The sequence below is a fragment of the Peromyscus eremicus genome, chromosome 10 (assembly GCF_949786415.1).
Source record: "Peromyscus eremicus chromosome 10, PerEre_H2_v1, whole genome shotgun sequence".
In the NCBI taxonomy this organism is placed as follows: Eukaryota; Metazoa; Chordata; class Mammalia; order Rodentia; family Cricetidae; genus Peromyscus; species Peromyscus eremicus.
In genome coordinates this window covers 93,336,055-93,361,431 of record NC_081426.1, presented here as the reverse complement: position 1 = coordinate 93,361,431, position 25,377 = coordinate 93,336,055, and the positions used below count along the sequence as shown (strand labels likewise).

Genomic DNA, 25,377 nt, shown 5'->3' with positions numbered 1-25,377 from the left:
GTGTGTTAATCTGGGATGTTGAGGAGACTCAAAGGAAGGCTGTGCCTAGAACCATCCCATAATGCCAGCAGCAGAGCCTGTGCTAAGAGAAACTGTAGATGTCATGTTCCTTACCCTGTCACAGACACCCTTGATGAACAAACAGGTCTTACTTAAAGACAAACCAAGATTTTATATGGGTTATGTGAACTTCATGTTCTTCAAGTATTTGGTAAATACTTACCTTATAGCCACATTGTATATATTTGAAAGCACCATGTGACGTTTCAGTGCATTTGAACATGGTGTATGATCAGCTCAGGGCAGTTTTCCTGACACTCCAGACATTCTGTTGACTATTTTTTATTTAAGTTTGGTTGTGTTTGAAAACCTTATAAAGTAGGAAGTCTCAGAATCAGCTGCTTGAGGAAATTCATTAGGATTAAGATGGATTATGAAAATTAGAGAACTGGAAAGCCTACCTTCTACACACATGCACACACATGCACACACACACACACACACACACACACACACACAAGCTACATTGGTACATAGAAAATTAAAATATCTTCTCCATAAAAATTATTGCCCAGCTCACTTCAGGATGTGAAATAAAAATTAATAGTCTAGATGACTTTGGCTTCATACTTTTTCTCTTGAGGAATGGCTTTATTGTAGTACAATTAACATCATACTTCTCACCAATTTACAGTGCACACTTCTGTGGCTATGGGTATATTCAGAGTTGTGCAAGCATATTTCCATAACATAACTTGCTTATTTAAATCCAGAGATGCTTTACCACAGCTTCTCTTGGTCTTTTCAGTGTGTGTGTGTGTGTGTGTGTGTGTTACACTGTGTGTGGAGATCACAGGATAACTTTTGAAAGTCAGTTCTGTTCTTCCAACTTGTGATGAGATTGCCTCTGTATTTCCTTCCATGCTGGGTCCTCTGGGTTATCTCTCCCTTCAGCTTCCAGGTGATTCCCCAGTGTTGGGATTCCAAAGGCATGCCACTGTGTTTCCCTTTTCGTTGTGTTCTTGGATTGAACTCAGATCTCCAGTCTGTGCAGCCAGCATGTTTACGTGCAGCGACATCTTGCTGGACCCTGGATGGTTTTCAGAGCCTTTTTCTTGGTATGTAGTTCAGAGGATCAAATCCAGAGCTTTCCATATGCTAGGCAAGTCCTCTGTCAGCCCAGTGGGATTTTAAACATAGACACATTTCATCCACAAATGGGGTAATTTGACATCTTCCTTTCCTGATTGTATCTCTCTCTCCCTCTCCCTCTCCCTCCCCCTCCCCCTCTCCCTCCCCTTTCCCCCTCCCCTCCCTCCCTCTTCCTCTCCCTCTCTCTCTCTCATCTTAATTCTATGAGGATTCAAGCTCTGTATTAAATAATAGTTGAGGGAATGGTTGCCCTTGGCTCTAACCTACATTTAGAGGAATTAATTTGAGTTATTCCCCATTCAGTATAATGCTGTTGGTAGGATTATCACAGTGGCCTGTTTGTGTGCAGGTGTGAGCATTCTCTTCCTGGTTTGTTCAGGGCTGTAATTAAGAATGAGTTTAGTTTATCAAAGACTTCTCCATCTATTAATATTATGATCTGGTAGGATAAAAAAATTACCTTTTTATTTGTTAAACCTTGCTTTACAGGTTAAAATTATTTTTACAGCTTAAATGATTTCTGTCTTGGCAAAAGACCCATGAGCTGCTGAGGAGGATGTGACTTCAGTGATTGTATAGAACATTCTGTAGAAGTCTTTTGAGTCCATTTGATCAATGGCACAGTTTAACTCTGAAGTCTGTTGACTTGTCTATTGATGGGAATGGGGTATTAAAGTTAACTCGCTTTGGCAGCACATATACTAAACCTGGAGTGATACAGAGAAGATTAGCATGGCCCCTGTGCAAGGATGACATACAAATTGGTGAAGTATTCCATAGTTTTAGGATAAGATTGATTTGATAGGAGGAAAGGGGTTTTCCTTAGGAAAGGGGAGGGAGGTAAATACAGGAGAAGGAGAGAAGCACATAAAATAACAATATGGATGGTTGAAAAAGCCTCAAGGAATCACACTATCAACTATTCCTTGAAACAATAAAACCTCTAATGCCCACAATTCACTGTATACATATACATATATAGTTTAATGAACCTTTCTCATCTGGGCTGTTGGAACTCCCAAAGACCATCTAACAAAAAACAAAAACAAAAACCAGGTATGAGAATCCCTCTTGTGAGTTGTTGCCAGGGTTGTCTAAGAGATTCCTAAAACGTACAGTCTATTTCTATTGCCCTTAGTTATCCCTGGAGGTGGAAGGTAATTCCCTATTGCTGAAGACACCATGCACTTCAGACACAGGTCCCAGAGGCCCCTGAGCTGTCACTGACTTGGATGCCCCCTCCCCACTCCTGCCCTGAGGACTATCTTTCCTGGTACTAGAAGACACATGAAAGTTTCCAAAGGAGAGAGACACAACAGTCCTCCCTAGCAATGACGTCATGAACCACATCGGTGATGACCTGTCCAGTAGCCCTGTGGGTGAAGTAGTGGCACACAAGGCCTGGCAGTAACTGTGGTGGTTTGAGAGAAAATGGCCCTCAAAGGAATTGACATTATTAGGTGGTGTGGACTTGTTGGGGTAGGTGTGGTCTTGTTGGAGGAAGTGTGTCACTGTGGATGTGGCCTTTGAGGCCTCATGTATGTTCAAGGCACACCCAGTAAGATAGACCACTTCCTCTTGCCCACGCAAGATGCAGAACTCTCAGCTACTTCTCTAGAAAATGTCTGCCTGCATGCCACCATGTCCTCCCATGACCATAATGGACCAAACCTCTGCAACTGTGAGCCACTTGATTAAATGCTTTTCCTTTATAATAGTTTCAGTGGTCATGGTGTCTCTTCACAATAATAGAAATCATAACTAAGGCAGTCACCAACAATTCTCTAATTGAGTTGGTACTGGAAACCTAGATAACTAACCACTGCTAGTGAAGCCACTGTTATTGGAGGAAAACCTATAACCTCTAATTTACTAAAGCAGTATAATCCTTAACAACACCCTGTAAACACTTGTCCTTACACCTGTAGTGTAAGTCCCATAGTGTAAGTCCCATAAGTATAGTCTACCTCTCCTCAAGGAGACTTCTCTTTGCAATGGATAGAGACCGTTTCAGAAAACCACAACCAATTAGAATGCAGTTTGGGGACACAGTTCCAATGGAAGCATCTACAAAACTCTCCCAAGGCTCAGGGAACACTGTGGAAGACCAAGCGATTAGAAAGTGTGTAAGAGGAAGAGGATCAGGGAGTGTGTTGTAATATTGCAGGATGTTTGATCAGACTGTGTTAAAGGTGCCTTCTGATTGGTTTGATAAAGGTTGAATGACCAACAGCTAGGCAGGAGAGAGTAGGATGGACTTCTGGGTAGAGAGAGGAACTCAGAGTTATGAATCTAGGTGTGCAAGAGACACTAGAGAGACACTGAGCAAGTCAGACATACAGAATGGAAGAGACGTAAAAAGCCATGTGGCAGATCATAGATGATCAGAAACAGGTTAATTTAAGTTATCAGAGCTAACTGGGAACAAACCTAAGCTAAAGGCCAAGCTTTCATAATTAATAGTAAGTCTGTGTAATTATTTGGTGGCTGTTGTTCCAAGAAAGTCTGACAAGAAAGTTCTACTAACTACACCCATAAAGTCTCATCAACCCAACTGCCCAAACATGGGCTAAAGAGGAGAACAGCTGTGAACATTCCAACTGCATGCAGAAAAGTCCAGGAGGCCTCAGCTCTACACAAAGAACTACAGGCAGCTGAGGAAAGCTGGGAACAGGAGGCGTGGTCTTCCCCATGGAAGAGCACACCAGTTGGTTGTCCAGAGTCAAATGGTCAGCCCTGAAACCATGACAGTTAACATTATATGTACTTAACAGGTTATATTTGGAAGGAGCCCATGCATTTGAAGGAGAGCAGGGAAAGTTTGGAGGGAGGAAAGGGAAGGAGAAATGTTGTAATTAAAATACAATTTCAAAAATAAACAACAACAACAACAAAATAAGTCAGCAAAGTGATAGTTGGTAAAGTGCTGGGGGATGTCTTTCTGGATGCTGTGAATGTATGTTGTCCCATTGGTTAATAAATAAATAAGCTGTTTTGGCCTATGGCAGGGCAGCTTAGAGGCAGGCAGGAAATCTGAGGAGAGAGACAGGAAAGAGAAAGGTGGAGTCGGGAGAGATACCATCCAGCTACCCAAGGAACAAGTTGCCAGCAGCCTGGCAATGCCACCGCCACATGGCAAAATATAGATGAATAGAAGTGGGTTAATTTAAGAGGTAATAGCTAGCTACCAATAAGCCTGAGCCATAGACCAGACAGTTTGTAATTAATATTAAGCCTCTGAGTGATTATTTTATAAAAATACCTGCTGCCCTGGCAGGACCTGGTGGGACCAAGAAACTTCAGTAACAGTCAAGTTTAAAGACTAATAATGTTCTCTAAGAGCATGTTTCTTTCTATTTTTTTTAGAGAGAAAATAATCTGTTTCATGAAAAAAAGTACAAAGCTTTGGAAAAGAAGTCTAGGTTTCCATGTATAGTAGAACACCCTCACTTCCCAGGACCCTGGGATTCATACTTCTTTTGAGTTAATGAAGGCCACCAAGTTCTCATTCCACCTAACATTGTACTTTAAAAATCCACTGAAGAGTTTTGTCTACAAATGAATGTAAAATACACAGTTGCATAAAAATATATTAATCCATCTACACTGAACACTTAAAGATGCACAGCATGTGAATTCTTTCAGAACTAAATCATGTCTAGAAATAATAGAATCTAAACTTGTATTTTTTAGCCATGAGGTTACCATGGCAGAGACTACCTCTAGTCTCACAAATCAAATTACAGAATTTATCCACACAAGATGGGAAAGGGTCTCTAACATGACATGTCTATGAACCATACCTTGAAGGAGTGACAGACAGATGTCAATCGTGATTACACAGCAATCCTGAAGGAATGACTGTCACAGTGTCTGCACAGGATCCCCACACACTCCTCCAGAGGATCAAAAACTACACTGTCAGCCGGGTACAACTAGGAAGCTTTACTCCAAAGCATTAGAAGTTGCACAGGCTGGTTTCCTGCCTTTGAAAACGGAGACATTACTAGGAATCCTAGAAAAACAGTCATCACAACATTTCCCCCATTCACAGCTCTCTCTGGAACCCTGGCTCCTTGGCAAAGGCTCTCCAGAAACTGTCCCTGTTTCTGAGGGTGGAAGTCAAGTGCCCAGGGGAGCACTGGATTCATTTTTTGCAGATAAACACCAATGATGGCATCACAGGCACACATCAACAAAACATTAAACTCTATGCAAACAAAACTACCTTATGTTTCTTCTGGAACTGAAAAGAAAGATAATTAATTTTTAAAATAGAAGATAGTTCAATGGCTATGTTAGGGACTTGTGTATTTTTCCCTTTATGTCTTATTTATCTCAACATATTTTCTCATGAACTAGGTACAGAATAATAACTCTCTTTGAACTGTCTGCATCTCGAGGATCTTGACCTTTCTTTATGGTTTATTTCCAGTGTAAAGCTATAACTAACTACCCTAAGAGTACCAAGGGCTTCTCTACACTTAACGACTTCAGACTTAATATTAAAAAAAGCAGTTTTTCTCCAGTCCACTTCTTGGGCAGGACAGCCACAGAGCACTTTTGGTACAGGCTGCTGGCTTAGTATTCACTTCTAACCTAAGGCTGATGTGCACACAGGGGAAGTGCACTTGAAGATGCTTGCAGTGTTTTCCTTTGGGTAGGAGGCTGTCGACAGCAGAAGGTCCACAGGCACACTGGAGTGTCGTGCCAGGGGAGGAGAGGAAACACCAAGAATGAGTAACTGCACCCAGGCACACATTCCATGGGTATCTAGGGTTTTAGCTTTTCAACTCTGACCTCTGACAACAATTAAAGCAAAGGGGTACACTAAGGCAAAGGCTGATTAGAAACGCCTGCAGGAGAGCTCCTGTCCTCTCCAGCCTGTGTGCTTTTAGCGGCCACCTGAGGGCTGAGGTACCAGTCTACTGAGGTACCAGTACCATAAGTCCCTACATGCAGAAGCCAAGGTTTATTGGCCATAAAATGCCATGTGGTTCAATTACCAAAGCCTGTGACTTTTACAACCTTTCTTTCTGTTACCTATTTCAAAGAAACAGAAGAGAAGCAAAAAGAGCACATTTCTTAATAAAAAGTAGAGGTATCAGGTCTTCTTTTTAAAATTTATTTTACACACCAACCACAGTTGCCCCTCCCTTGTCTCCTCCCATTCCCTTCCCTCCACCTCCTTTCTACCAGCACCCCCATTTACTCCTCAGAAAGGGTAAGGCCTCCCATGGGAAGTCAACAAAGCCTGGCATATCAAGTGGAGCAGGACCAAGCTCCTCCTCCCTGCCTCAAGGCTGAACAAGGCATCCCATCATGGGAAATAGGTTCTAAAAAGCCAGCTCTTGACCCAGGGACAGATCCTGGTCCCACTGCTAGGGGCCCCACAAATAGACTAAGGTACACAACTGTCACCTTCATGCCTAGGTTGGTCCCATGCAGGCTCCCTAGCTGTCAGTCTATAGTCCATGAGCTCACAGTATCTTGGGTCACCTGTCTCCGTGGGTTTCCTCATCATTATCTTGACTCTCTTTGCTCATATAATCCCTCCTCCCTCTCTTCCACTGGATTCCTTGGAACTTGGCCCAGGGTTTGGTTGTGGGTCTCTGCATCTGCTTCCATCAGTTACTGGATAAAGGTTCTATGGTGACAATTAGGGTAGTCACCAATCTGATTACAGGAGAAGGCCAATTCAGGCACCTTCTCCACTATTGCTAGGAGTCATTTTTGTGGATTCCTGGGAGTTTCTCTGGCACCAGGTTTCTCCCTAACTCCATAATGGCTTCCACTATCAAGATTTCTCTTTCATTGCTTTCCCACTCTGTCTCTCCCTCAGTTGGACCATCCCATTCCCTCATATCCCATCCTGTATCCCCTCCTTTCTACCCTCCCCTACCTCCAGTTTATCCAGGAGATCTCATCTATTTCCCCTTCCCACAGCAATCCAGGCATTCCTTTTAGAGTCCTCCTTGTTACCTAGCTTCTCTGGGGCTGTGAATTTTATCCTGGTTATCCTTTGCTTTACATGTAATATTCACTTATGAGTGAATTCATACCATGTTTGTCTTTCTGGGTTTCAGTTACTTTACTCAGGATGATTTTTTTTCCTAGTTCCATCCATTTGCTTGCAAATTTCATGATGTCATTTTTTTTAACCGTTGAGTAATACTCCATTGTGTAAATGTACCATATTTTCTTTATCCATTCTTTGGTTGAGGGGCATGTAGGTTGTTTCCAGGTTCTGGCTATTACAAATAATGCTGCTATGAACATAGTTGAGCAAGTGTCCTTGTGGTATGATTGAGCATTCTCTGGGTTTATGCTGAAGAATGTTATCACTGGGTCTTGAGGTAGATTGGCTCTAATTTTTCAGAGAAACCACCATACTGTTTTCCAAAGTGGCTGTACAAGCTTGCACTCCTAACAGCAGTGGAGGAGTGTTCCCCTTACTCCACATCCTCTCCAAAATAAGCTGTCATCATTGTTTTTGATCTTAGCCATTCTGACAGGTGTAAAATGGTATCTCAGAATCATTTTGATTTGCATTTCTGTGATGACTAAGGATGTTGAGCAATTCCTTAAATGTCTTTCGGCCATTTGAGATTCTTCTGTTGAGAATTCTCTGTTTAGATCTGTACCCCATTTTTTTAATTGGATTATTTGGTATTTTGATGTCTAGTTTCTTGAGTTCTTTATATATCTTTATATATTTTGGAGACTATCCCTCTGTTAGATGTGGGGTTGGTGAAGATCTTTTCCCATTCTGAAGGCTGTCTTTTTGTCTTATCATGTCCTTTGTCTTACAGAAGCTTTTCAGTTTCAGGAGGTCCCATTTATTAGTTGTTGATCTCAGTGTCTGTGCTACTGTTGTTCTATTCAGGACATGGTCTCCTGTGCCAGTATGTTCAGAGCTATTTCCCACTTTCTCTTCTGTCAGGTTCAGTGTAACTGGATTTATGTTGAGGTCTTTGATCCATCTGGACTAGAGTTTTGTGCATGATGATAGATATGGATCTATTTGATTTCTTCTACACATCTACATCCAGTATACCAGCACCATTTGTTGAAGATGCTTTCTTTATTCCATTGGACAATTTTGGCTTCTTTGTCAAAAATCAGGTGTTGATAGGTGTGTGGATTAATGTCAGGGTGTTCGATTTGATTCCAGTGATGCACCTGTATGTTTTTATTTCAATACCATGCTGTTTTTATTACTATAGCTGTATAGTAGAACTTGAAGTCAGGAATGGTGATACCTCCACAAGTTCCATTATTGTACAGGATTGTTTTAGCTATCCTGGATTTTTTGTTTTTCCATATGAAGTTGAGTATTGTTCTTTTTAGGTCTGTGAAGAATTATGTTAGAATTTTGATGGGGATTGCATTAAATATGTAGATTGTTTTTGGTAAAATTGACATTTTTTACTTTGTTAATCATACCTATCCAAGAGCATGGAAGATCTTCCTATTCTATTTTACCTTCTTCAGTTTCTTTCTTCAAAGACTTAAAGCTCTTGTCATACAGGTCTTTCACTTGTTTGGTTAGCGTTACCCCAAGATATTTTATATTATTTGTGGCTATTGTAAAGGTGATATTTCTCTGATTTTTTTCTTAGCCCTGATTATCATTTGTATATAAGAGAGCTACTGATTTTTCTGAGTTAATCTTGTATGTTGCCACATTACTGAAGGTGTTTACCAGCTGTAGGAGTTCCCTGGTAGAATTTTTGGGGTCACTTATGTATACTATCATATCATCTGCAAATAGCAAAAGTTTGATTTCTTCCTTTCCAATTTGTATTCTTTTGATTCTATATTGTGGTCTTATTGTTCTATATAGACCTTTGAGTACTATATTGAATAGATATGGAAAGAGTGGACAGCCTTGTCTTGTTCCTGGTTTTAGTGGAATCGTTTTGAGTTTCTATCCATTTAATTTGATGTTGGCTCTCAGCTTATTATGTTTAGATATGTTCCTTGTATCCCTGATCTCTCCAAGACCTTTATCATGAAGGGGTGTTGTATTTTGTCAAAGGCTTTTTCAGCATCTAATGAGATGATCATGTGTTTTTTTTTTTCTTTCAGTTTGTTTATATGGTGGATTACATTGACAGATTTTCATATGTTGAACCATTCCTGCATGCCTGGGAAGAAGCCTACTTGATCATGGTGGATGATATTTTTGATGTATTCTTGTATTAAGTTTGCCAGTATTTTATTGCGTATTTTTGCATCAATTTTCTTGAAGGAGATTGGTCTGCAATTCTCTTTCTTTGTTGCATCTTTGTGTGGTTTGTGTATCCGGGTAACTGTAGCCTCATAAAAAGCATTTGGCAATGTTTCTTCTGTTTCTATTGTGTGGAACAATTTGAGGAGTATTGGTATTAGATCTTCCTTGGAATTCTGGTATAATTCTGCCCTGAAACCATCTGGTCCTGGGCTTTTTTTGGTTGGGAGACTTTTAATGACTGCTTCTGTTTCCTTAGGGGTAATAGGTCTATTTAAATTGTTCATCTGGTGTTGATTTAATTTGGATATGTGGTACCTGTCAAGAAAATCATCCATTTCTTTTAGATTTTTCAATTTTGTGGAGTACAGGTTTTTGAAATATGACCTAATGATTCTCTGGATTTCCTTGGTGTCTGTTGTTATGTCTCACTTTTTGTTTGTGATTTTGTTAATTTGGATATTCTCTCTCTGTCTTTTGGTTAGTTTGGATAAGGGTTTTTCTATCTTGTTGATTTTCTCAAAGAACCAACTCTTGGTTTCTTTGATTCTTTGTACTTTATTTTTGTTTGTACATTGATTTATTGTACTGTATTTGTATTTTATTGATTTTAGCCCTCAGTTTGATTATTTCCTGTCATCTACTCCTCCTGTGTGAGTTTGCTTCTTTTTGTTCTAGTGTAGCTTGAGTTTTCCTGCCTGGCCCACAGTCAGGACAAATCTCTTTCACCTGCCAGTCCCACAGCCACTCAAACCCGACCAAGTAAACACAGAGACTTATATTGGTTACAAACTGTATGGCCGTGGCAGGCTTCTTGCTAACTGTTCTTACAGCTTAAATTAATCCATTTCCATTAATCTATACCTTGCCACATGGCTCGTGGCTTACCGGCATCTTCACATGCTGTTTGTCATCGTGGTGGCTGGCAGTGTCTCTCTGACTCAGCCTTCCACTTCCCAGCTTTATTCTCCTCCTTGTCCTGCCTACACTTCCTGCGTAGCCAATGGCCAATCAGTGTTTTATTTATTGACTAATTAGCAACACATTTGACATACAGACCATCCCACAGCATTCTAGATCTTTCAGGTGTGCCCTAAGTTGCTAGTGTGAGATTTCCCCAACTTCTTTATGTGGGCATTTAGTGCTATGAATTTTCCTCTTAGCACTGCTTTCATAGTGTCCCATAAGTTTGGATATGTTGTGTCTTCATTTTCATTGTATTCTAGGAAGTCTTTAATTTATTTATTTCTTTCTTGACCCAGTGGTGATTCAGTTGAACATTATTCAGTTTCCATGAGTTTATTGACTCTCTGTAATTTGTGTTGTTGTTGGATTCTAACTTTAAGCCATGGTGATCCAATAAGATACAGGGGGTTATTCCAATTTTTTTTTTTTTTTTTTTTTTTTTTTTTTTTTTTTTTTTTTTTTTTTTGGTTTTTCGAGACAAGGTTTCTCTGCGTAGCTTTGCGCCGTTCCTGGAGCTCACTTGGTAGTCCAGGCTGGCCTCAAACTCACAGAGATCCGCCTGCCTCTGCCTCCCGAGTGCTGGGATTAAAGGCGTGCGCCACCACCGCCCGGCTATTCCAATTTTTTTGAATCTGTCGAGATTTGTTTTGTGACTGAGCATGTGGTCAGTTTTAGAGAAGGTTCCATGAGGTGCTGAGAAGAAGGTATTTTTTTTCTGTGTTTGCAGATATATATGTCAAACACTTATACACATAAAATAGCACCCATCATTGAAATAACTAAACTAGAGAAAACAGCTCTTAGCATAACTAGATAAGAGTGAAAAGGAAAGAGAATGAAAAAACAAAGAAAATAATAACACATACACACTCATACACAGACACACACACATAGGCACTGACATAAACACACACATACAGAGACCCAAAATACACCACACACACACACACACACACACACACACACACACTCATACACACAGACACACAAAGACCCAAATGCACTTCCTCTATGATGGAAAATCAAAGTCTAGACCAAGTTCCTTGGCTCAGAGACAGACTACTGAGTACTCTACATACACTGAAGAGAAGGCATCAGTGCTTATGGCACAGAACAGCAAATATTCATCCACAGATATGACTTCCCTCAATAAATGCATACTTTTAAAGAATATTAAAGTACAAATAAAAAACCAAAGTCACCCACCATTATTTTATCCAGCTGCATTTGTCTAGTACGGTTTGATTTATGGAGTCTGCTATACTGATTTTCATTACATATATATTTATAGTCATTTTTGGTAGATTGCTCCAATTATTAATATGTAGTTATCTTTATTTTTCCTAACTTTGGCTGGATATCTGCTTTGTCAGTAGGAGCATAGCTTTTGGAGTCTGTTTGCTTAAAATGCAACTTTCCATCCTTGCACTTTCAGTCTCCATATACGTTGCCAAGCTGGTTGAGTTTCCTGCTGCAATAAACAGTTGGTTATTGTTTCCTGCTTTTCTATGCAGCCTGCCAGGTGCATCCAGAATTGAGACTGTTTATATTTAGGTTAGTGTTGAAATGTTTGTACTGAATGAAATCCCATAATTTAGCAGGTTTCTGTTCATCTTTTGATTTTCCATTTTGGCTTCAATTGCTATGTGTTCTTTTCTTTTTCTCTCATCTTAGAAGTTTGCTGACTCACAGTTTGCTTTCTACTGATGTGATAAAACATTGTAACTAAAAGCTACTTGGGGAGGAAAATGTTTATTTGGCTTAAACTTCCACATCACAGTCACCACTGAAAGAAGCCAGGTGGGAACTCAGGCAGGAAGTGAATCAGAAACACTGGAGGAACACTGTAGCACAAATCTTAAATGGTCTTATTAATAAAATCAAACCTGAAGCCAGGTATTGGTGTGAATGCTGGAAGATCAGAGAAGCAGAACAGGCCACATCTACCTCACATTGCCAATTCCTCAGCTGATCCTGTTTCCTCAGAGTGGAAGCTTCTGAGTCCTCATCTGAATTGACTGCTCCTAAAAGCCTAAAAGCTTAACCAGTCTCTAGTTCCTGGTCCTCACGCCTTATATACCTTTCTGCTTTCTGTCCTCACTTCCTGGGATGAAAGGCTCATTTTGTGAGATTAAAGCTGTGAGTCACCATGCCTGGCTGTTTCCAGTATGGCTTTAAACTCACAGAGATCCAGGTGGATCTCTGCTTCTGGAATGCTAGGATTAAAGGTGTGTGTGCCACCATTTTCTGGCCTCTGTATCTAGTGACTGTTCTGTTCTCTGACCCCAGATAAGTTTATTAAGGTGCACAATATTTTGGGAACACAATATCACCACAGAATACGCTACTAGTTGCTCCTCACCATTTGCTCAGCCTGCTTTCTTAAACATTCCAGGACCTGAAAGTGGGCTTGGCCATTCCATATCAATTATCAATCAAGAAAATGTCCCACATACTTGCCAATCCGATGGAGGCAATTCCTCAGCTGAGGATTCTTCCTCCCAGATGACTCCAGTGTAGGTCAAGTTGATAAAAAGCTAACCAGCACACTTACTGAGCCAATACTGCTGATTCCTGAGAACTGCAGGAGTTATTTTCTCCTGAGCTCTTGGGATTGTAGCTTTCTGTCTTCTTCCTTTGTGATTTTATTTTCCTGGGAGTGTCTTCCTCACGGCAGCCTCAGTGGTCAGCATTGCTTTAGTTATGTTCATCCTGAAGGTCTTTACAAAGGACAAATTTGCTGTAGCCACATTGGTTGTTAGTTCTTTCTTGAGTGCTCAAAATACATAGGTCCACACTCTGGCCTTTAGCATTTCTGTCAAGGACTGTGCTGTTGTTCTGACTTGTTTGCCAATCAGGTACTTTGTTAATAACTTGGCTCTTCTCTTAGTAGCTTCCAGCATTCTTTTCTTGTTCTGCACTCTCTGAATTTTACCAAGAGTGTAATATGACAAGATTCTTTTCTTTTTTTTTTTTTTTTTGAATGTTACTAGACAATTAAGCAAACTTTTGTTGAAGCTTACATTGTGGTACAGAAATACATTTCAACTGATTCAAAGCCCAACCCCAGTGAAAAGAAATTATGTCACCCAAATTTCCCCTTCTGCAATGACACTAGGATCACTATTCGATCTACTCTTGGTCTTCTAGGCTTTTCCCACAAGAACCTATGCAAATTTCAACATTAGAATTTGTAATTCTGTAAGATGAGGGAATCAGACCTCAAACCAACAAAGTCTATTGGGTTACAAAATCTGGCTTAAATAAGCACTGGTCCTCCAAAAAGCAGTTCAAACATTAGGTGCTGCGCTCATTACAGAGTCAGACTGATAAAGCTGATTGGAGGCTTCCCCAACGAAGCATTCAATCAACAGCATGATTAAAGTAACAATCCAGTGTTCCAACCACTTGATTTCAAACCAAGTAGATTCTATGTTTAGAAACGCTAAAAAAGTGTTTCGTTATAAATACGGAAGGAACAGAACATCACTGCATCAGTTCAGAAACTACCAAGAAAACAGTACAAAGGCAATAAAGAGGAAATGTAGTCCATTTTGCTCCTCTCCCAGCTGTTTAAATGCCACTAACATGCCAACTCTTGAAAGCCTGTATTTCTAGTCCCATTAAATATTTCAGACTATTGTGTTGTTTTGTGTTCATACATTTACTACCTGGCTGAGTAACCTGGATAGTCCTCACTCTGGGCAGTCATTCATTGGATCATGTGAACACCATGGTGAACGAAGACCACACAGGAACAGGTGAAGTCAGAACAGCTCACATGCATCACAAAAAATATACAACTTCTAAGTCACAGATGGAAATGCCACAGACTCTCCTTTGAATCAAATTTTCTTTTAGTAGAAATTGGTGGCAATAAGTTAAAAATCGACTGCACATACCGAGGTCAGAATGTCTAGGATTAAATATCTGCTTCGACTTAGTGGACTTCCTCCGGTCATTACTTACTTAATAAGTCAGTGAAGGCATGGCAGGTCCTCCATTAAAGCTAATTAAAGTGCACCGCACAGCCAACCGGTTCCATCAAGGTTTTATTTTATGGGTTCTCTCTGCTAACCACCCCTGGAGACTGAATTCTTTTCATGTAGTACATTCAGTTTTGTCATTTATCGTCCCTAGTTCATGCCAATAAGGAGGCCACATTCTTATGTCTTAAAAAAGATTAAGCCAGGGACCATCTCAAAAATCCCACCTGGGGTATAATAAACGTCTTGATTGCCACAGTGCTATGTTCAGTGATTACAATTTTGTTTTTTTTACCGGTTTTGCTAAGAAGCAGCAACAGTAGCAGAGTTGATTAAGAAAAATGAAGAAGAAAAAACGCAAAAAGAGAAGACACACAGGAGGTGGTGGCTGCTTTCTAGATGTTGACGCTGGGGGCTGTGTTCTCCATGACCACCACCTTGTAGTTGCAGAAAGCCCTAAGTGTATTGATAGTGTAACCATTTTGAAGTGCACGAATTATTATATCAAGGAGTTAGATATCTTGCATGAATGCTCTCCTCTGTGTTTAGGTGTTCTATGCCACTCTTGATGTGGAATTGAAGTGCATGTAGAAAAAAACTTTGACGGTGTGAATCCTTACGACACTTGTGAAAATGATTCAATTTGGTTTATGCACAGTGTAATGTTTCTGCAGGCATCGTCCAAAATCCCCCACAGACAAGGCTTTCGTCCTCATTAGATGCTGGCCTCAGCTGACCATCTGCGGCTGGTCTATTCAATTGCTGCCAGAGTTTTTACATCCAGTTACCTCCACTTTCTAGAGTATATTCTCTACTAATGTTATTCAAGACCAGTTTTTACTCATACAGGTGTTTTATGCAATGGCAATTAAAGTTTTTCTTCCACAAGTTGAGTCCTTGTAAGAAAATGCTGATTCCGGTTACTGTTTTGTGTTCTGCTGTTTTAATAGTTGTTCCTGCTTTTATAGCCCTGTGATTGATTTCTTCTCTCACCACAGTGTCCTCCCTCAACTCAGTGCTCCCCCCATGAAAGCAATACTCAGTTACACAGGGCTTATATAGTAAACTTAAGATTATTTTCTGATTATATTTATGTGGTGGTCTAAATTACCTCTGTACCTGGACATCCTAATCTTTCAATAGATACAGAACATTTTATGATATTGCTTAAATGAATAGGTTTTCCGTATCTTTAGTCTCTACTTTAGTATTCTGTTCAAAATAATGTTTCTGTTTGGTCTGTCTATTATGTCCTGGAGGTCATCATAATTTTTCTTTATTCCTTTCTGAAATCAATAACTCATTAACCTTTGAGGCCCTGATATTTTATCTTTCAGTTAATTTAGTCTGTTGGTGATGCTTTCCCCTGAATTTTAAAAAATTTATTTGCAGTTTTCCAAAATTTTCATTTTTAAAAATTCTCTATTATCACTCATATCCTATATTGTTTTGCTTATTTCCTTTAGCTGTCTATCTTTTTGAAGTTTCAATCCTTTTAATGTTAACTCTTGAAAGATTTCTTCAGCACTTACCTAATTTAAATATGTAAACATTCTGTTGCTGTCGTGTTATGATCTTTGGGGAGTGTTATTTCCTCACATTCTTGTGTTTTCTTGTTGTAGTTTGTTCACCTGTGGGAGCGAATCTATTTTACACATCAATGTGAGGATTTATGTATTAAGCTTCCTTCTAGAGAGGACTTAATCCCCAGCACTGGTCATAGTGCAGAAAATAAACCACAGTAACAATACCAGCACAAACTTGCTACAATAATGATAATGGGAATATGAAATAATGGATAGGAGGTGGTGATGCACACTTTTAATCCCAGCACTCAGGACTCAGAGGCAGTATAAGGCCAGCCTAATATATAGAGTGAATTCCCGACAGCCAGGGCTTCCCAGAGAAACTCTGTCTCAAATACACAACAATAAAAAAAGGTGTAGAAAGTAAGATTAGAAAAAAGAAAAGTAGAATAAGAGAAAAGAGCAAGAGATTAAAAACAATATAGCATCAGAGCATCATTCACACTAAAGAACTTTGTATATTCTTTGCCGCTGCTACCCCTAGAGGTCTTTGGGACCTGTAGTTCAGGTAGGCACTTGTGTTTGTGGGTTTGTCTAAACAAAGCCTTGTCTTCCGGATGCTTTGAGGGAAGTGGGGATCCCAAACAGAGCACGGAGTTCTGCAATGGAGAGAAGTCCTGGGAGCTGAGCTGTGTGCCTGAGCATTTTCAGATCCTATCTGGCAGTAAACTGTGTGATATTGTGTTCCCCAATATATTGTGCACCTTAATAAACTTATCTGGGGTCAGAGAACAGAACAGCCTCTGAACAGACATAGAGGCCAGAAAATGGTGACACACACACACCTTAAATCCTAGCATTCTGGAGGCAAAGATCCGTTTGGATCTCTGTGAGTTCAAAGCCACACTGGAAACACCCAGGCGTGGTGATTCATGCCTTTAATCCCAGGAATTGATGCAAGAAACAGAAATGTATATAAGGCCTGAGGACCAGGAACTAGAGCTTTTAGGCTTTGGAGCAGCAGTTCAGCTGAGATCCATTCGGATAAGGATACAGAGACTTCCATTTTGAGATCAGCTAAGGGGTTGTTGAAGTGAGGTTAGCTGTGGCTGGTTCTGTTTCTCTGATCTTTCAGCGTTCACCCCAATACCTGGCTCTGGGTTTGTTTTATTAATAAGACCTTTTTTAAGATTCATGTTACAGCAAACCACCATGCAATAAGGAAGAAACTGTGGAAACTGAGTAATTGTGAAAACTTGAGTTGTGAGTTCTCAGCCCCTGTCTGCTGCACACAAATTGCAGCATGAGGCAGTTTCACAAACCAAAAGATCTGCCAGCCACCTGCTCAGAACTCTCAGGCTCAGCAGTCATCCACAGGAGCCATGTCATTCCCGCTACAGGAGGCAGGGCTGCCTGTCCTCATGCCTCCACAGCCTGAGCCAGGAGTGTGTCTGTCAGTCACTCCCACCTGCACTACCCTGTCCCTCATGGCTGCCCACCACCCAGCGCATCCCAGGGAACCACGACGTGTGCTTGATGATTTTGGTTCCACACCATAGCTCAAACTCAGAGAATAGAAGCTCCTGGTCTAGCACTGGGAGAGACCGAGTGTGTAGAGTTTGGGCTGTGCCCATCTGTGTTCCTTTGTATTATATAGGACAGTAGTTTTCAGAGTGTGCCTTGCCCTGAGTGACTCCATTTTGTACCGCAATGGTTTGCTTCATTTTGAAAGCAAATGCTGATACAAAATGACTCTGTACCTTGTGTGTGCAAGTGTCCAGCATAGTAAAACATAGATTGATAAATAACTTATTAATACAAATAAATTATCCTACCTATAAGCATATCAAGCTAGGAACATCTAGACCCATGGATGTTTGAAGACCTTGCCTAAGAAACCAAGCTTGTGTGCTTGTCCAGAATACCAGAGCAATGATCACTGTCCTGCCCTCACTTGGATCACATCCACTGAGCCATCATCAGGTCACCTGATGTGTGCATCACCAGACACAAGGCAACAGACTCTCAACTCTGACCCCAGGACTTCTACTCACCAGGACCACATAAGTGAAGTGGCTCACTTGAGCTCCCATTTGTTCAGACCCCTTGTGCCTGGAGTCAGCTCTGTGCTATGGAGCAATCTGTCCTTGAACCATCTCTGTATCTTGAACTGACACCGTGTCTTGAACCAACTGAGTATTTATTGGCCACCCTGTTCCAAAATAGCTCTCTCGGCTGCAAGTGTATCGACTGTGCTTTTCCTTCCACAACTCTGCTTTAAACCTTGCACCACTGTAACCTTTCTTGATACTGTGTTCAATGCAGTCTGTGATCTGAGAGAAAATATTGGTCACTAGGATTGGAAGGAAGCAGTTTACACTTGGCTAAAGCACAAGTCTCAAAAACAAAACAAAACAAACAAAACCAACCAACCAAACAAAAAACCACAAGTGCCTGGGAAATGAAAGGCAAGAAAGTTGATGCAGCTTGTGAAAGCATTGTTCTTCAATAATCTGACATGTGGACGACATAAGTGTATCCATGCATGTTTTTCTCATGGCATCCCCATGACAGTGATTGATTCCATGAGTTTATCCCAGTACTGCTCTGCCATGCAGGAAGAGACAGTGTCAGGTGGAATACCCAAGCTGGATTTGAGGCTCATGAGAGTGATGGGTTCCTCCTGACAGTCTGTTGTCACCAGGGCAGCCTGTTTGACCTTGGAGTTGCTGCCCTGGCCTCACACATGCTGAACATGCACTGACCTGTCCTCTCAGGCCCAGGCCAGTATTTCTCTATGTGTTAGTTGTCTTCTGCAGGTTCCCCCTCACAGGCGATCTTGTTCAGGTACTTCAGAACCTGTTGTCAAGTCCTGAAGATTTCTTATGCTCTCATGTAGCTCTCTGTCTTTCCAACTTGGAGCTTCTTTTTTCATGTGGTAATTCTCATTCAGGATGGATTTTATTTCAATAGCAATCATGTGTTTCTCTATTTTTCCTTCTTAATCTATCAGTGTTTAAGCGGTTGCTAAATGCATTTCTGAAATCTTAATTATGATGGTTTTTAAAGCAGATTTTGTGTCCTGTGATAAGAAATGTGTAATCTCTTTCTATCTTTGAGTGTAGCAATCAATTGTCATATTATTTATGATTGCTAATACCAGTCTGGATTACTTGAGAACCTTTTTCTATGATCTCACTTCAGGAATATTTAATCTTCTTTATTGACATGCCTAGAAATTTGTAATTGAAAATTTGGATAACATTTTTGAACAGGAAAGATTTAACATTCTTTCAGCAATGTGTGAGTACAGCACACTCATGTGGCAGACAGAGGCTTGGCCCCATAATTTGGTTTGTCTGAATTCCCAAAGCCTCATCAGCCCTCTGGACCTCAAGGCACAGGGTTTAGAGCATGCCATTGTTCTGAGGATCCAGGTTTGCCTGGTGACAGATTGCTAATGGTTTCCCCAGGAGGAACAGGGCATCTGGCAGATGTGTTTAGCAGGTTTTGTTTTCCTGCCTTTCCTGGAGTCGCCCTGTACTTTTGAGGTTTTAGGTGCCCATGGCAGGAGGGAAGGCAGGAGGGGGCGGGGCTGGCTCCAGTGCTGCTGTCCCTCAGCCCTGGCTGCTCTGGTTGGTGTCATCAGAGCTCTTCACACAGCTGCCCCCCACCCTGTCTGCTTTAAGGTTGCTCCTGGAGGAGGCTTGCCTGAGCGCCTGGTCCCTCACAGGCAGGAGCTCCCCACCAAGATGTCAGCTCTTAGAAATAAAACCAGCTGTGTTGAAGAAGGTATTTTAAACTGTTTGACAAGCTCAGTTCACTAAAGGTCTTACTTTAAAGCAGACATTAATAACTTGTGAAAAGAGACATTTAAATTTCATTTGTATTGTTTTTCTTTGAAAGTCTTAAGCTGCTTAGCTACTGATTTGGTGTCCAATCATTGTCATCTTAAAATCTAAGTCTTGCTGGAATTTCGACATTTACCTTCCCACAATGATGATGTCATTGTCAGCAGTTCATCTTCTTGGCGTCTGAAGATGCCTAATGACCCGAGGTACAGTCTGAGTCTGGAAATACCAGAAATTTCTCCTGATCGCTATGCAAGGGCAACTTATTATTATGTTATACCCCATAATCAGACACACACATGCACACACACACACACACACACACAAACACATGCACATACATACACACACACACACACACGCACACACGCACACAAACACATGCACACACATGTGGTAATGTGGTCATGTAGTCTACATCTGAACTTACATTGTATCATAATATGCTTTTCAAGAAAGACAAATCTGCCCCCTCATCTGTTCCCTTCTTCCTTTATGAATTATGAATCACATTTATACTCTGCTCATTAGGGCTCATTTGTTTCTTCGGAATTTGGTGTCTAAGGGGAGTCTATATACTCAGTTCTGTCTGCTTCTCATTGGGTCCTTAGGTAATCACAGTCAAATGAACTGTACATCAAGAAGGAATCTGCCTATGACTGTGTAGTTTAAAACAATCCTGGAGTGTGCTGTGCTGTGTAATAATGTTGTGTGTGTGGACCATCAATTCACTACTGCTGTTCCTTCTACAGGAAGGAAGAACCTCTGGAGATGTCTTCCAATAATGACCCTGTTACAATCCCGATGATAGAAATAAATCCCAGTGACCTTCCTGGAATGGACACCAGTGACCCGGACACATTGACTGGAGAGGCTGTGTTGAGTTTTCATAACATCAGCTATCGAGAGACAATACAGAGTGGCTTTCCATTTCGTAAAAAAACAGAGGTGATAAGAAGACTATCTAATATCAAGTATGTGCATGAACTAAAGATATCAGCATATTTTATAACTTTTCAACAAGTTGTCTATTATCATAAGCTGTGTGTGTATGTGCATGTGTATGTGTTTGTGTGTGTTCAGTGTATATCTCTGTTTAGTGTGTGTTTAAGTGTATGTCCTTATATCTGTTCACATGTGTGTATAAGTGTATGTGTGTATGTATTCACATGTGCACATGTGTGTATGCTATGACACACCCATGGTACAAGGCCATCACAGGACAGCCTTAAGCACTGGTCTTCACCTTCTACCATGTTGCAGACAGAGTCTCTCACTGTTCACTGCTGGGTATGCCAGGCTAGCAGTCTGCAAGAGTCCTGGGATTCTCCTGTCTGTCTCCATCTCTCCACAGAGCATGGAGTTACAGGTGCCCACTACTGCACCCAAGGTCATGTGAATTCTGGATATTTAACTTAGGTCCTTCTCCTTGCACAGCAAGTGACTCACCCATTGAACCATCCCCCAGCCTCACCTTGTCATATGCAGATAGGTTCATAATCACAGTGAAATTAATGAGATGGAGACTAAAAGAACAATGTATTGGATTAATGACACAAAAGTTGGTTTTTTGAAAACACAAGCAAGCTTGACAATCCCTTAGACATATTACACACCAGAAACACTCTGAAAAATGATTTTAATTCAATAAAATTCAATTAGGGATTAAAACATAATATCAAAGACACACTATTAAAATCAAAGTATGATGAGGAAATATTGAAAATATAATACCTAGAAATTTGAATATATAAAAGAACTGTATATGTGTCTGTATGCACATGCATTCTCATAACTGAACTGAGGGTTTCTGACAGGCTGTCTGGGTCAGTTACAAGTGATGAGATGGAAGCAATGAGGAAGTCCCAACAGTAGAAAGTCTGGGTCCTCGTGTATTTACTCAAAATTCATTAAGAGCTAAGAAGAGCTAAAACCAACATTCCACACATTGTTCCATAACATAGAGAAGGCTTGCTTCCAACCAAATTCTGAGGACAGAGCACACACACCAAGATTCCCTGCTCAGTCTGTATAGACACTTCCTCCCAACCACAACCATGGCCTCTGTTCTTGGGCACTGGTCATTTCTGCTCCTCCACCAGAACTTCCACCATTTTCTTACTAAGAGAGGAATGGGCAGGGCAAAGGATTGACATATTGTGTGGATATGAAATAAGAAATAGGAATGTAGCTAAGTTTTCCATAAGAATATACCTTTTTAATCTGAATATTAACTACTGTGAATCAATCAGTTTTCTGACATACCTTGTGTTTGTGCTGTACCTATACATCAATGAAGAATGTCCTCTATTTGAGGGATGTCTCCCAATTCTAAACTAGGAGTATTCTAATCACATTATTAGGAAAGGAAGTCATCATTTTTTGGTTTTGTATTTAACTTTTCTATTTTGATTAAGTTGTGATTTGTTTTGTTTTGAATGTTAAACTTGGCAATTCTCTCCTGTCCTTTGGAGAGCTTCTTTCTAGTTTTTTGATTTCTATTTAAGATGCATTGATTTTTGTTTGATCCTATTTTAATAGTAGTGACACTGCTACTGATATCCCATGAATCATTGGTTTGTTGTGATGAGGTTTACAAGGCAGCAAGCAGGGCTATATGAAGAGACTGATCATCAAACATGAACAAGAAGCTGTTGTATACTTGACACATAAAGCCCATGTGTGTAAAGGAGTCTTCATGAGAACCTGCTGCTTGCTTCAAGGAACACTGAACTTAGATGCACCATGTTTTAAAAAGAGAAGTCCTTTAAATAATAAACGAAAAGGATTTTGTGATATCTGAGGTATATTTCTGATGAGTCCCCTCTAGCATTCAACATTTTTCATAAATAATAGACCTCTATTAATATTTAAAAATTTCCTATGAGTTTGTACTTATTATGTGTGTACAATTCCATCCACCTTCAATAGACTATTCAGTGTAGACACTAAGTGAATATAACTTTCTTTAAAATAGAAAATCAACCAGTATGACTTTGTGCTTACAGTGGGATCATGAGACCTGGCCTCAATGCCATCATGGGACCTGAAGATGGGAGCAGATCTTGGTGAGTATAACAGAAAGCACATGTGAGCCCTTTGTGTCCAGTTTCTGTCCTGTAAAATCACTTCCACATGGGTTATTTATGTATTGTGTGAGTGTATATGTGTGAGTCTGTAAGTACTGTGTGAGTATATCTGTGAGTATATATGTGTGAGTCTATAAGTATTGTGTAAATATATCTGTGAGTGTATATGTGTGAGTCTGTAAGTATTGTGTGAGTATATCTGTGAGTGTATATGTGTGAGTCTGTAAGTATTGTGTGAGTATATCTGTAAGAATATATGTGTGAGTCTGTAAATATTGTGTGAATATGTAATTTTGAGTTTGTAAGTATTGTGTGAGTATATATGTGAGCATATATGTGTGAGTCTGTAAGATTTGTGTGAGTATATATGTGTGAGTCTGTAAGTATTGTGTGAGTATATCTGTGAGTCTGTAAGTTTTGTGTGAGTATATATGTGAGCATATATGTGTGAGTCTGTAAGTATTGTGTGAGGATATATGTGTGAGTCTGGTCCCACATGCTGTGGATACTGTGCAGGATGGTACATTCAATTTTCTGCCAAGAACAGAAAGTCTTACTAGGTCGACTCTACTGATATGAAATGATACAGTGATTGTATATGGTGTTGGGTCATAGTATTATTTCATGTGGGGGAGATAGTATTAAAATTAGAAAGATGAAGCAAAGTTTTCTGGGAACAAGAAATCATCACTAGGCCCAATTCTCAAAATACAGCAGCACATTACCAGTTTGAGGCCCCAAGATCAGATTGCAGGGAGGGATGGTCATGTGGATCATGTATTGCATTCATAATTCTGGGCTGTATTAGAGCACATAATGAGCAGAAAGCAGTGTGTGTGTGTGTGTGTGTGTGTGTGTGTGTGTGTGTATGTGTGTGTGTGTGTGTGATTTCAGTTAAACTTATGATATGCAGAATTTTTGTTTTTTGAGTAGCTAAAAGGTGATAGCTTTTACTGAAGGGAGAAAGTAAACTACACAACATATATAACCCTTTGTAGGTTATTGGATGTCTTAGCTGCAAGGAAAGATCCACGTGGATTATCAGGAGATATTTTGATAAATGGGAAACCTCGACCTGCTAATTTCAAATGTACTTCTGGTTATGTACCACAAGTAAGTGTTGGTGGGTTTATAATTTTAGATTTCCCCTGCTTCTGTATGGGTAGATGCTCAGCTTATAGATTTGTGTGTTTCCAATAAAATATATGACAGAATACAGGCCCAACTTTCTCTACACTAGCTTTTCCTAGTGACTCATTAGCCTGAGGCAGGCATTATTAAATAGGAAGATGGGGAGGGATTGGAGTCTGACAGCTGTGGTACAGCATTAGTAACTGCAGCTGGGATTTAGTTCTACAAATACTAAACTGTTGTCTGACTTTGCCGTTCCTTCATCTTTCTCCACTGCTTAGAAGTTGTTTTCTGCAAATAATTGCAGGTAGCAGTCATCTAAATCTCTTGGGAGGCAAATGGGAAGGGGTGTATGTGTGAAATGATTTCTTCAGGCTCTGGACTTGAGATTAGTAACACTGAAAGCTTATTTTTCAGTAGAGTATTACATTGTGTGTGGTTTATATGAGGATTAGGTCACATTTGTTGGAATGCTTGTCTTAGTGATAACCATATTTAATTGAAATACTATTTAACCTTAAGAATGATGAGGTGATGCAAACGGTGACTGTGAGAGACAATATAGAGTTCTCAGCGGCTCTTCGACTCCCAATAACTGTAACAAGTGATGAAAGAAAAAGACGAATTGATGAGATCCTTGAACTTCTGCATCTGGATAAAGTGGCAAATGTCAAGGTAATGTGAAGAAAAATCTTGAAAAACTCAGAGCCAAAAAAAAAAAAAAAATCCCAGTGTTGATAAAATGACCCTCCATTATCAGTTTCTGCTAATATGTGTGGTCCAGGTGGCTGCTCTCTGTATTAATGAGTAAGTGACTGGTTACATGATGTAGAGTTGAAATTGACCTGGGAAGCCTTCTTTCAATGGTTGAACCTGGGAATGGAGTGTGATCCAGGAGGGAAAAGCATTCCTCACATGGCCATTTCCAAGTTTCCTCACATGAGCCTCCTCTTCCTTAGCCTTAAACTCTTGACTCATGGAGAATCTGACAAGTGCTTTCTTCTGTTTATTGTCTCTTTCCCGAGGATTTGTCCCTTTGTTGTTTCAGAATGTTTTCTGGACTGACATATGACCTGGGATTGAGGACTCTGGCTCTGTGTTTCACTCTGCATTTATTTCCTCCAGGGTTGTACTTGGTCTCTTTAGCATTTACTTCTGACTTGTTCAGTGCTTGTTATTTTCTGTAGCCTTTCTGTGTTTTTATCTCATCCTGTCTGTGGTGGCTAGTGTTAACTGTCACCTTGACACAGTCTGGAGCCACCTGGAATCATCTAGAAGAGAGTCTCAATGAGGAATTGTAGTCAGTTGGCTTGTGGGCATTTCTGAGGTGACTGTCTTGATGTAGTTAAGCGATGTGGAAAGACCCAGTCCACTCAGGCAGCCCCATTCTTTGTGTTTGGGTCCTGGGTGTCATGAGAATAGGGAAAGTGGGTTGAACACTGA

At 40.3% G+C, this 25,377-nt stretch overlaps 1 protein-coding gene and 1 non-coding gene across 2 annotated transcripts in view; both read left to right on the top strand.

Moving 5' to 3' along the window:
• The window catches only part of LOC131920498 (ATP-binding cassette sub-family G member 3-like), a 68,792-nt gene that overhangs the window by 1,437 nt on the left and 41,978 nt on the right, over window positions 1-25,377 (top strand). The window contains exons 2-5 of the mRNA XM_059274872.1: window positions 20,467-20,688; window positions 22,723-22,782; window positions 23,802-23,916; window positions 24,457-24,609. Coding sequence (XP_059130855.1) covers window positions 20,486-20,688; window positions 22,723-22,782; window positions 23,802-23,916; window positions 24,457-24,609 — 531 coding nt within the window. The 5' untranslated portion in view covers window positions 20,467-20,485. The remainder of the gene's footprint in view (window positions 1-20,466; window positions 20,689-22,722; window positions 22,783-23,801; window positions 23,917-24,456; window positions 24,610-25,377) is intronic.
• On the top strand, window positions 1,834-1,936 carry LOC131921357 (U6 spliceosomal RNA). The gene has a single exon (XR_009381975.1). It is a non-coding gene; the product is annotated as a U6 spliceosomal RNA (small nuclear RNA).